Below are 12,495 nucleotides of genomic sequence, written 5' to 3'. Positions count from 1 at the left end.
TTACGTTAATGGGTAAGAAGTTTCCATCTTTGTCTGCTAACAGAACAGGGTGTACAATGGGGGAGCGCCCGGTTAACAGTGCCTCCACCCCACTCAATCATGTGCGAACTTGGGCTGGCCATAGCTCCTCTGTCTTCATCCAGTGTACATCTTGCCCACTCATTCCTGCCATGGCCATTGCCATTGCTGTCCCCAGAGGAGGAACCGAAAAGAAGGGGCTGCTCCCAGTTCATCGGAGAGAATTTAGTTACATAATCACCCACACCGCAAGGAGAGCTGGTCACTGTAGTCTCCAACTGAGTAGCCGCTTCTCAATAAACCACTCACAGAAGGAAGAGAAGAACCCCAGGAATGGCTGCCTCCCTAGTGCCTAGAGCACTGGCCATGCCATGCTCAGAAAGCTGAACAGGTCCTCACTGTCAACAGCTGTCTTCCTGCCTGCAGTTAAGAACGGACTCTTGGGCTGGAGAGATGGCTTAGCAGTTAAGTGCTTGCCTGTGAAGCCTAAGGACCCCGGTTCGAGGCTCAATTCCCTAGGACCCACATTAGCCAGATGCACAAGGGGGTGCATGCATCTGGAGTTTGTTTGCAGTGGCTGGAATCTCTGGTGTGCATTCTCTCTCTCCTCCCCCCCCCCTCTCTCCCTTTTTCTCTCTATGTCTGTCACTCTCAAATACATAAATAAATAAATAAAAAGAACAAACTCTTCAGCCTGCATGCTGGGATGGCTCTGTCGGCCTTCTCTCTCTCCATTGCCAGTCCGGCAGGACTCCCTGTTCCCGAGACGTACCCCAGGCCTTCCAGCCTCTGAGGTACTCACCTGCTCTGTGCTGCCTCCCTGGCACACTGCCCCCCCAGTCTGCCAGTAAGAATTAGTCACTGCTCTCCAGTGCCTATTGCTGATCACTCCAGATATCTCAGACCTTCAAGAACTTCCACAATGCTTCTGGGCGGAAGTGTGGTGAATTTTAACTTGCTTTCACTCTATTCTTATATCTTGCCCTTTCCCTGCTTTCGAATTGTAAACTAACTAGACAGAGGCAACGCCCTCCTCTTCTTCAGTGCAGCACCCAGCACACCTCCAATGCACAGGAAGCACTGGTATAGTCATAAGGATTTAAACGTTTCAAGGAATCGCTTTTAAATGGCTTTAAAATATGGAGAAATTGTGGCAGAACTTTTGCCAGATTCCAGAAGCCACTAGCTATATATGTCCATGTTGACACTTCTCTTAGAAACATTTCTTTGTAACTTTTTTGCTCCATTTTTAACATTTTTAGACCAAGAATACAACTGTCTTAACTTACTTTCCCCTTTTTGCTGTTCATTTACAGATCTCAGAAAATTTTCACTGTGACCTGAACTCTGACCAGTTCAAAGGATTTCTGCGAGCTCACACGCCCTCAGTTGACCCATCCAGTCAGGCAAGATCTGCGGTGTTCTCCGTCACCTACCCGTCTTCGGATATCTACCTGGTGGTCAAGGTACTTATGCGCAGTCCAGCGCGCCCCGCCGGCTGCGTTGCTGGGTTATCCCAGCACGTGCAAGGGCTGCAGGAAAGGACAGAGCATGGCCCATATCCCCTGAGAAAGTTGCATGGCTTCTTTTCCAACTTGCCCTTTCCCTTACAAGTAAATTCCACTTGGGATGCTAGACAAAGTTGGGCCATAGGAGTCTATGGGTCTGGGTTTGAATCCTGGCTTTGCACTGTGTGGCAATGACCCACATTTTCTGAGACTTACATTCCACATTTATAATCACACTGACTTTCATGAGCAATAGTGAGAACCAACTCTACCCGTGCCTCCTGAGTGCTGGGATTAAAGGCATGCGCCACCACGCCCAGCTTCAATGTAGAAGAGTGTATTATTCATTTGAGGGTTAGGAGGTGGTCCAGCATATACATTTCCATACAACAGTGATGGCTTGAGGGTACCTGAGACCTCCTGCGCTCAATGCCCCAGCACCCACATAGCACCCACATAAACAGCTGAGCATGGCCATGAACAACTGTAACCCCATTCTTGTAAGCAGAAAGTGGTGACACTCATTGGGTCTCACAGAAACAGCAAGCTCCAGAATCACCATGAGACTCCATCTGAAGGAGACGTGCAGATGAGCCACCACATCTGATGTGCTCCTCTGGCCTCCACACGTGTGCAGACACACACATGTGCATATTATGACACACACACTACATACATGTACACACAAAAAGAAGTGTTACTTGTCAATAGCATACACACCCAAAATTATCTGGGTGGAATAAAGATTTAAATCTACCTGGTAGCAATCCTGGTCTGCAGTTGCCTTAACTACAGTAAGACCGTCATTGTTGCTGCTTGCCCCTGAATACACAGTTAGTGGTGTAACATTAGTGTGCCCTAGCTGGTTTATGTGATTAAGAGAGACTTCTTTCTTTCTTATTTTTATTCCCAAATTGAACGTCGAGAGCTTAACTTCATTTCAGGCTGAGTCACCGAGTTCAGCTAGTGTATATATTAATACTTTAAGGGATTATTTTAGGTTTAAAGGTTTAGTGCAAGATTTTGTGAAGCAGATGAAAGGGTTGTTTCATGAGTGAGGACTGGAAAGTGAGGATGGGAGTAAATCTCAAGCTTTAAGAAACATACTATTTTAGCCGGGCATGGTGGCGCACGCCTTTAATCCCAGCACTCGGGAAGCAGAGGTAGAAGAATTGCTGCTGTGAGCTCGAGGCCACCCTGAGAATACAGATTGAATTCCAGGTCAGCCTGCGCTAGAATGAGACCCTACCTCTAAAAGAAAAAAGGAAGAAAGAAAGAGGGCTAGAGAGATGGCTTAGTGGTTAAGCACTTGCCTGTGAAGCCTAAGAACTCCAGTTCAAGGCTCAATTTCCCCAGGACCCACATAAGCCAGATACACAAGGAAGCGTATGCATCTGGAGTCCGTTTGCAGTGGCTGGAGGTCCTGGTGTGCCCATTCTCTCTTTCTCTCTCTCTCCACCTCTTTCTCTCTCTGTCACTCTCATATAAATAAAAATAATCAAAAAATTATTTAAAAAACAGAAAGAAAGTAAAGTAAAAAGAGATACTATTTGAAAAATAGTGCGGCATTGAAGCAGCTCCTCCCGAGTAGAATGGAAGACAGTTCTCTTGGCCTAAGAGTCCCGGCTGTATTTAATGTGCTTCTCCACCCCAGTGCCCATGCTCTGAGGACTCATACATTCCAGTACACATGCATTCACACAACTGGAAAGAACCATGCTGTGAGTGCTCACATCAGCCTGCAGTTCCTTCTCATAAGATCTGAGTTCTGGGCTGGAGAGATGGCTTAGCAGTTAAGCGCTTGCCTGTGAAGCTTAAGGACCCCGGTTCAAGGCTTGGTTCCCCAGGACCCACGTTAGCCAGATGCACAAGGGGGCGCATGCGTTTGGAGTTCATTTGCAGTGGCGAGAAGCCCTGGCATGCCCACTTTCCTCCCTCTCTCTCTCTCTCTCTCTCCCTCTTTCTCTCTGTGTCACTCTCAAATTAATTAATTAATTAATTTAAAAAAAAGGGATCTGAGTTCAACTGGACCTGAGATCACCCTGGTCCAATTCAGCAAAGGGGATATCAGCTCCTGGTCCTGCCACATCTGGACTCTGGAGTTTAGATAGTTGGAAGCCTTCTCAATCCCATGGTTTCGAATAAGTCATGGCATTTCCAGTTTTTGCTTCAGAGTCCCAATGGAAGGGCTCTTACATGAGCTTTTCTTTATCTGAGTGTGTGTGTTTGCACGTGCGCTCATGTGTGCGGGCTTGTGTGCATGTGCTCTACCACTGAGCTACAGCCCCTTTCCTGAAAGATTCCTAGTCTGTTCAAAGTTTAAAGATTGTGTTTTTAGCCAGTGATGTCATGGAAAAATTATTTTCTTTCCAACTTGTTTTACTGGGTCATGATTATGAGTTTACAGAGTTCACCACCTATTCCTTCTAGCAGCTACCACAATGCATATTGTCTGAATGAATAAGTGAATGAATGTTGACAATCAGAAACAGTCAGTTTCTAGCTCAAGTGTGATGAACTGTTTCCAATGTGATGCATCTCTCAGTGGACCAGACTTCTTGTTTTGCTACAGCAGTTGGGATGAGGCTTTGTGCTTGGAGTACTTCCTGACACAGCCAGCCACCGAGCAGCCCGCACCACTTCCTTGGACACCTCATCAACCAGCCCCATCAGTAGAATATGCTGGCTTAAGTGACCTGTGCCTCATTGTGGTTTGCTGATTAAGAGCATGTGTCTCTGAAAAGCCGTGGCACATGCCTTTAATCCCAGCACCCGGGAGGCAGAAGTAGAAAAATCACTGTGGGTTCGAGGCCACCCTGAAACTACATAGTGAATTCCAGGTTAGCCTGGGCTAGAGTGAGACCCTACCTCAAAAAACGAAAGCAACAACAAACAAAAAAGAATGTGTGTCTCCGGAATATGACAGATTCTTCTTCAGGGGCATCTCAACTAACAGAGCTGGCAAATGGGCCTGATTTTGTGTGGGTGTTTTTGACCAGCATCTAAGTTAGTTAAAGTTTCTTTGGACAGAGAACTGGGAAATGTCACATTTCTCCTTTCCCTTCTTGTCATGATGTCCATATCAATGGCCACTGGCTCCCCTCCCGGGAGGAGATAGAAGATGCCTGGCCGTGCCAGTGTTTGTGAGCAAGCTGAGGGGCTGAACACTCTCCCGGCCCCTGAGTTTCTTTCTCAGTCTGTGAACGCCACACGAGCAGCCTGCAGAGGAATCATATGGGGCATGAGCGCACATGGTTTATTCTGCTCATTGGTTCATGTTATGGAAGGTTTTAGTCCTCAACCTGACTTTTACAGAGGCCATATCTCTTTTTTACTTTGTAAGCAATAATAAAATGAGCTTTTTCACTTCCTACACATGTCCCATGGGCTTTGTTTTATACAATAACTTTTATTGCATTTTATTATGGATATAACACATGTTTATTGTTTAAAAATAGAAACTTCTCATCAGCAATAGGAAGAAAATAAAAGCATAAGTAATGCCACTGTATGTAGATTACCACTGCTAACATCTGCTGCTACCATCCTTCATGATGTTTTTCCAAATGGAAACAGCATGATATTCTTCACAGTTTTTATGGGCATTAAATATTGTCATTAAGCGTTATTTTTATGGTTGCATAGATCCCACCATAGGGATGTAATTCACCCACTTTCTTTTAATATTATTTTTGTCGGTAGATTGAAAAAGTCCTTCAGCAGGGAGAGATTGCAGACTGCGCAGAGCCCTACATGGTCATCAGAGAAAGTGATGGGGGAAAGGTATGACAATTTAAGTTCTGCTAAGTGGTACATTTTAGAATATACATGTCTTCAGAAGTGTTCTACAGAATGGTTTAACGGAGGGCTGGAAAGATGGCTTAGTAGTTAAATGCACTTGCTTATAAAGCCTGATGGCCCGGATTCAATTCCACGGTATCCTTGTAAAACCAGATGCACAAGTGGTTCATGCATTTGGAGTTTGTTTGCAATGGCAGGATGGCATGGTGTGCCCATATTCATTCTCTATCTGCCTCTTTCTCACTGTCTCTTTCTCTTTCTTAAATAAATAATTCAAATTAAAATATGAAAATAAATTGTTTAATAGAGCTTAGACCATCATATGCTCCATATGAAGTATTGAAAAGTTGTATTTAAATGAAAGAGGAATGACAAATCAGTTCCTGATGAAAATCTTTTAAATAAAATATTGAGCACATGGTGACCCATATAGTGACTATGAAACAATCCATGCCCTGTTGTCTGGCATGTTGAGTTTCTGACCCCACTGACTGGGGAGCCACCAAGGCCCCATGAAACCAAGCAGGGCCAGAGCTCTTCCCTTCAGCACCAGGTCCTGTCCCGTGCAGAATTAGTGACAAAGCAGCTGTGGCTTCCACACCTCTGATGCCAGTCAGCACATGAGAAGTCCTCGGCCGTTCAAAGGAGTTTCCATCCCCAGTTTGCAAAAGTTCCCAGTAAAGTTTTTCAACAAGATGTTTCTGGAATAACATTTCCCAAATAAAATTGATTGGACTGAAGACATTTGTGTTTTAAAATCTATCAGTCTGAACTTAAAAAAGAAACTTTGAATGTGTGGTCAATGAAGAGGTCATTCAAAATATTTATGGAGCTTTTTAAAATTTTCAAGGCAATTTTCATAAGATAAATTCTGTTGTCATCTTGGTAGATGACATACTAAAAATTTTTCCCCAAGTTTCTCTCAAAAGAATCCAAGTTGGGCTGGAGAGATGGCTTAGCAATTAAGCACTTGCCTGTGAAGCCTAAGGACCCAGTTTGAGGCTCAATTCCCCAGGACCCACGTAAGCCAGATGCACAAGGTGGCGCATGCATCTGGAGTTCCTTTGCAGTGGCTGGAGGCCCTGATGTGCCCATTCTCCCTCTCTCTGCCTCTTTGTCTCTCTATCTGTTACTCCCAAATAAATAAATAAAAATAAACAACAACAACAAATAGATTAGTCTTAAAAAAAAAAAAGAGAGAGAGAGAATCCAAACCAGGTGTGGTGGCACACGCCTTTAATCCCAGCACTTGGGAGGCAGAGGTAGGAGGATCGTGAGTTGGAGGCCACCCTGAGACTCCTTATTGAATTCCAGGTCAGCCTGGGCTACAGTGAGACCCTACCTCAAAAAACCAAAAAACAAAAAGAATCTAAGTTATCTAGCCAGACCTAAGAAACCATGTGCCTATTAGCTATCCCTAGGACATTTCTTTTTTAGCAGCTAGTTTGCCAATTAAACATACCTTTATTTAATTTCTTCCTTTTATAATCCTTGCTTCCTCACAGGCACTTTGGATTGGGTCCGAGGCTTAATTTAACTAGCAGTGAGAGCTATGGTTTCTGAGCTGGAGTGAAGGGGCCTCCAGACGCTCAGCTAGACTTCCGGCCTGAACTGTCGTGTTTCTGCTGACTCTCCTGTCACTTGGAGTGGCAGTCACTGCCATGCCACGCAGTCGCTTTGGTGCCGACATCGGATTGTCTATCTCAGCTTGTCTCTTTCCATTTCTATAGAGTAAAGAAAAGGTTGAAAAACTAAAACTTCAAGCTGAATCCTTCTGCCAGCGTTTGGGGAAATACCGGATGCCCTTCGCCTGGGCCCCCATTAGCTTAGCCAGCTTCTTCAATGTGTCCACCCTTGACAGGCCCGTATCTGACGGGGAGCCCATGACTGGTAAGAGTCCATCTGCAGTGGGAAGTGGAGAGCTTCTAGAATCCTAACTCTGAGGTCATTGGGTCATTGGTGGGGGCTTGGGAGTACAAAAGGGTATGGGGATGGGTAAGAGGAAGTCCAAATATAGAATGACTCAATTGTGTGTTTGGCCAGAGAGTCTTTAAAAAAAAAGAATCCAAGTTATCTAGCCAGTCCTAAGAAACCATGTGCCTATTAGCTATATAAGAAGACTAGGACATTTACAAACATTACTATAAGCATTGTTAGAGCCTTAAATATGCCTTTATAATAAGAAATTTAGGTGGACTTTTAAATTTTTTAAAATTTATTTTACCTTTAATGTATTTATTTGAGAGAGAGAGAAAGACAGAGAGAGAAAATGGACATGCCAAGGCCTCTAGCCACTGCAAACAAACTCTAGATCCATGCACCACCATGTGCAGCTGGTTTACATGGCTACTCAATTGAACCTTGGGCCTTTGGTTTTTCTGCAAGTGCCTTAACTGCTAAGCCATCTCTCTAGCCTTCATTTTATTTGCAAGCAGAGTGAGACACAGAGAGAAGAGAGACAGACATACACAGGGGACAGGGGGAGATTCCAGGGCAAACAAACTCCAGACACATGCGCCACTTTGTGCATCTGCCATTAAGCGGGTACTGGAAAATTAAATAGGGTTGTTAGAGTTTGCAGGCAAGTGCCTTAACCGCTGAGCCATCTCTCTGGCCCTGAGTGGATTTTTAAGGCATTAACGATGCCAGTCTTGGCTCCCAAGCATAAGAATAGTCACACCTACAGAGCTTTGAAAAGCAACACTCAGGTTTTGCAGCAGAATTTCCAATCTGTTGCCTGGATCCATGATGTGCTCAGGTTGACCTTAGCATGGTTGAGTCAGAGCCCCAAATGCCTTCAGGGGTGTTTTAGTACCTATCTCCTCTGGTGGAATGCCAGTGAAAAAAATAAAGCAAAAGCAAACACTGGGCTGATCAAATAAGCTTATTGGGGGACTCTGTGCTGGCTGTACCCTGGATTCTTCCCACTGTCACAGTGGCCCACCCTGGTCTCCAGTGGGAAGGCCTTGCAACTGTCAGTGCCCTCTCCCCTCTGGCCAGAGGATTAGGAGCTCAGGCAGGGGCATTAAGAAAGGTAGGGGCATTTACAACAGGGATAGCCCTGGGCAGCAACTTTTTAAAAACATTTTATTTTTATTTATTTATTTGAGAGCAACAGAGAGAGAAAGGCAGAGAGAGAGAGAGTATGGGCGCACCAGGGCTTCCAGTGGTTGCAAATGAACTCCAGACGTGTGAGCCCCCTTGTGCATCTGGCTAACGTGGGTCCTGGGGAATCAAGCCTCGAGCCAGGGTCCTTAGGCTTCACAGGCAAGCACTTAACTGCTAAGCCATCTCTCCAGCTCCTGCACAGCAACTTTATACATATCTTAACTGCCATGTGTTCAAATAGAAAGATACACACTAGGGCTGGAAAGATGGCTCAGCAGTTAAAAGTGCTTGCTTGTAAAGCCTAATGGCCTGGGTTTAATTCCCCAGTACCCACATAAAGCAATGCATGTGTTGGGAGTTTGTGTACAGCAGCAGAAAGCCCTGGGCTGCCCTCTCTCTCTCTCTTTCTCTTGCTCACTCTCAAATGAATAAATGAATAATGTTTGTAAAAAGGAAAGATGAGTTCCACATTAGAATAACAGTTGTTTTTCCTAAAGGGAGGAACTCGGTGGGTGAGCGGAGGAGTCTGTCCCAGTCTCGGAGGCTTTCTGAGCATGCCTGGGAGGAAAATGGAGTGGGCTACAGCTTCAAGGCCACCACCCTGGCCACAAACAGCTTTTTCAAGCAGGTACCTGTGTTATAGTGCATCTGGATTTGTCTTCACATTGACATGGGTGCTGAAGCCCAAGTTAGGAGGGTGTAGGGTGAAAAGAGCAAGTTATCTTCCCTTGCCCTGCCGGGTCATTGTAAGAATTAGAAACACACAGGTGTGTCCCTGGCCACTGGTCTGTCCCATGGGGCATGTGGAAGAAGCACGTATCCTAATTTCCTTATTCAAGGCAAAGCAGAGACAATGAAACAGGAAGGGAAGATGCTCTCTCCGTCCTCAGACGTTTGAAGAGTGAGAGAAGCCTGTTCCGTGTTGTTCCTGGGAACGAATGTGCATCTGTGGGCTGAAGTTAGGGGGCAGAAGCCTGAGGCCTAGGTTCCTCGGGGACCAACAGTCAGCTTGGAAAGCAGTAGAAGTCAAGGCCCCATGAGGCTGAGAAGAACGTTTCTCAGCAGTTCACCAAATGACTTCAGCACTGCCTGCCATCCTCTCTTCTATGAAAGACGAGTGAAAATAAAAGAAGGAAAGCCAGATAGTGGCGGTGCATGCCTCTAGGCTGGTGCAGGAGGGTGGGAAGCTTGAGGGCAGCTGATCCCAAGGGCAGGAGTCCACCGGCCTCTCCATTAACCCCGACTCTTCTCTTGGCAGGAGGGAGATCGCCTCAGTGATGAAGATTTATTCAAGTTTTTAGCTGACTACAAGAGATCATCATCCTTACAGAGAAGAGTCAAGTCCATTCCAGGTGTGGATTTGTCTTTATTCACAAGGTGTGACCAAATCATTGGTGATTAGGCATCTTTATTTATTTAGTTAGTTAGTCATGTTCACTTTTTTCCAGGTGGTCTCACACTAGCCCAGCCTGACCTGGAACTCACTCTATAGTTCCAGGCTGGCCTCAAACTCATAGCAACCCTCCTACCTCTGCCTCCTGAGTGCTGATATTAAAGGTCTATCCTACCATGCCCATTTAAATGGCTTTGTTTAATGCTTCAAAAAAAATCTAGGATTTTGCACTTTAAGAATCTGCATGGTGGTGCATGCCTTTAATCCCAACACTTGGGAGGCAAAGGTAGGAGGATCGCCATGAGTTCAAGGCCAGCCTGAGACTACATAATGAATTCCAGGTCAGCCTGGGCCAGAGTGAGACCCTACCTCAAAAAAAAAAAAATCTGAATTGGTCTGCATTTTTTTAATTTTTATTTTTGTTTACTTTTATTTATCCATTTGAGAGTGACAGACAGAGAAAAAGAGGCAGAGAGAGAGCAAGAAAGAGAGAGAGAGAAAGAGAGAATGGGCACGCCAGGGCCACCAGCCCCTGCAAATGAATTCCAGATGTGTGTGCCCCCTTGTGCATCTGGCTAACGTGGGTCCTGGGGAATCGAGTCTCAAACCAGGGTCCTTAGGCTTCGCAGGCAAGCACTTAATTGCTAAGCCACCTCTCCAGCCCTGTTCTGCATTTTTGACAAATCTTGTGATGTTATCTATTCTGTATTCAGTATACACTTTGCCTTAGATCTGCTTTTCCAAATAATCAGTTGAACAGATGAGCCCCCTTGTCACATAAAATATTATATGGAACCCTAGTATTAAAACCAGTGAGTGTGAGATGCTTTGGTTGAAGGTGGGGACCCTTCCTTATCCTCATTCAGCTCAAAACCCACCAGTTGTCACTTCAGCCAGTGCCCAGAAGTTACTTACGTACGCATCATTACCGGGTGGTAGGCTCACGTCCATCCCCACCCACTTCATCATTTCCTGCTCTTCATCTTAGAGAAAGCAAATCTCAAAAGTAGTCATAACAAAGCCAGGCGTGGTGGCGCACACCTTTAATCCCAGCACTCGGGAGGCAGAGGTAGGAGGATTGCCTTGAGTTCAAGGCCACCCTGAGACTCCATAGTGAATTCCAGGTCAGCCTGGGCTACAGTGAGACCCTACCTCAAAAAACCAAAAAAGAAAAAAAAAGGTAGTTTTAACATGCTTTTTCTCAAATGATAGGAAATTAGCTGGGACCTCCAGAACTTTTACCTTCTCACAGTTTGTCCTTACTCTCAACAAAGACATCCAGCATGAGCTGGAGAGATGGTTAATGGGTTAGGCACTTGCCTGCAAAGCCTAATGACCCAGGTTCAGATCCCCAGTATGCACATAAAGCCAGATGCACAAGGTGGCACATGTGTCTGAAGTTTGCAGCAGCTGGAGACCCTGGTGTACCCATTCTGTATCTATCTATCATCTATCTCTCTATCTATCATCTCTATCTCTCTCTCTCTTCTTTCTCTGCTTGCAAATTAATAACACCTTTGATGCCAGCACTCAGAAGACAGTGGTAGGAGGAGCACCCTGAATTTGAGGTCACCCTAAGACTACATAGTGAATTCCAGCTCAGCCTGAGATAGAGTGAGACCTTACCTTGAAAAGGCTTAAAAAATTAAATAAATAAATAAAAACGAACTCCAGCACAGGAATCTTCTAGGCTCCCTCATAAGGTGATGTTTTCTGTACAAAACCTTCCTGTGGCTCACTTCAGGCTCACTCAGGCTGGAGATATCACCAGCTCCAGAGGCCATCAGCTGCTGCTTGACACCAGAAATGCAGCCCGTGAAGCCCTTCCCTGAAAACCGGACTCGGCCGCACAAGGAGATCTTGGAATTTCCCATCCGGGAGGTGTACGTCCCTCACACTGTGTACAGGTAAGAAGCACGGGCTCTTGTTTAAACATTGTGTCCGTCTTCGTCCAGCCTTTCTTCCAGGTTTCTTCAGTTTGGGGGGGTAGTGAAACAGGATGGTCATGTGCCTGTAGGTGATGGTGAGATTCCTTGCTAAAGAAGGGTTCTCTAATTCTCTGTAACAACAAAGACGTTCTTCAGTCATAATTGCAATGAAGATTATCTTGGATGCATTCTTAGCAGAAATGAAACAACTGTTATCTTTCTTCTGTGCAGAAGAATGCATCAGGAAAGGAGCAACATGCCTAAAGTGCTCTAGTTGTCAAAAAGGCAGATTTTGGATAGGCGTGGCGGCATACACCTGTAACCCCAGCACTCAGAAGGCTGAGGCAAGGAGGAGTGCAAGTTGGAGTTCAGCTTGGACTACATAGTGAGTTCTAGGCCAGCCCGAGCTACAGAGTGAGGCCCTGTTTCAAACAAAACAAAAAATATTTGTTTTCAGCTCTATCCAGGAAAATTTTATAGCAATGCCGGAAATATTCCCTGTATACTGCACAGTGTAAGCTGATTAACTCTTTGGCCTCTGGTTATCAGTAATGGAATAGTGGTGAGTGCAGTGGAGGAAGGCAGTAAAAACTTAATCTTTCTTAGTTTTAGTTAAAATGACAGCAACAAGTTGGTACTGCCATCCTGGGCAACAAGGAGTTAGATACTAAAGGCCTACATGGTGAGGACCAGGAAGGAACTCTTGCAAACACACCTGCCCAAAGCATTGCTTCTTACA

General features: G+C 45.3%; 1 protein-coding gene across 3 annotated transcripts in view; it reads left to right on the top strand.

The window, feature by feature from the left end:
• The window catches only part of Dock8 (dedicator of cytokinesis 8), a 254,630-nt gene that overhangs the window by 105,790 nt on the left and 136,345 nt on the right, over positions 1–12,495 (top strand). For all 3 annotated transcript variants that reach the window (XM_045144534.1, XM_045144663.1, XM_045144586.1), the window contains 6 exons: positions 1,335–1,484; positions 5,229–5,309; positions 7,058–7,217; positions 8,933–9,063; positions 9,694–9,787; positions 11,573–11,735. In XM_045144534.1, the coding sequence (XP_045000469.1) occupies positions 1,335–1,484; positions 5,229–5,309; positions 7,058–7,217; positions 8,933–9,063; positions 9,694–9,787; positions 11,573–11,735 (779 nt within the window). The remainder of the gene's footprint in view (positions 1–1,334; positions 1,485–5,228; positions 5,310–7,057; positions 7,218–8,932; positions 9,064–9,693; positions 9,788–11,572; positions 11,736–12,495) is intronic.

The sequence above is a fragment of the Jaculus jaculus genome, chromosome 1 (genome assembly GCF_020740685.1).
Source record: "Jaculus jaculus isolate mJacJac1 chromosome 1, mJacJac1.mat.Y.cur, whole genome shotgun sequence".
Lineage (NCBI taxonomy): Eukaryota > Metazoa > Chordata > Mammalia > Rodentia > Dipodidae > Jaculus > Jaculus jaculus.
The sequence above is the reverse complement of the archived record's forward strand: the minus strand, read 5'-3'. Positions and strand labels throughout refer to the sequence as shown.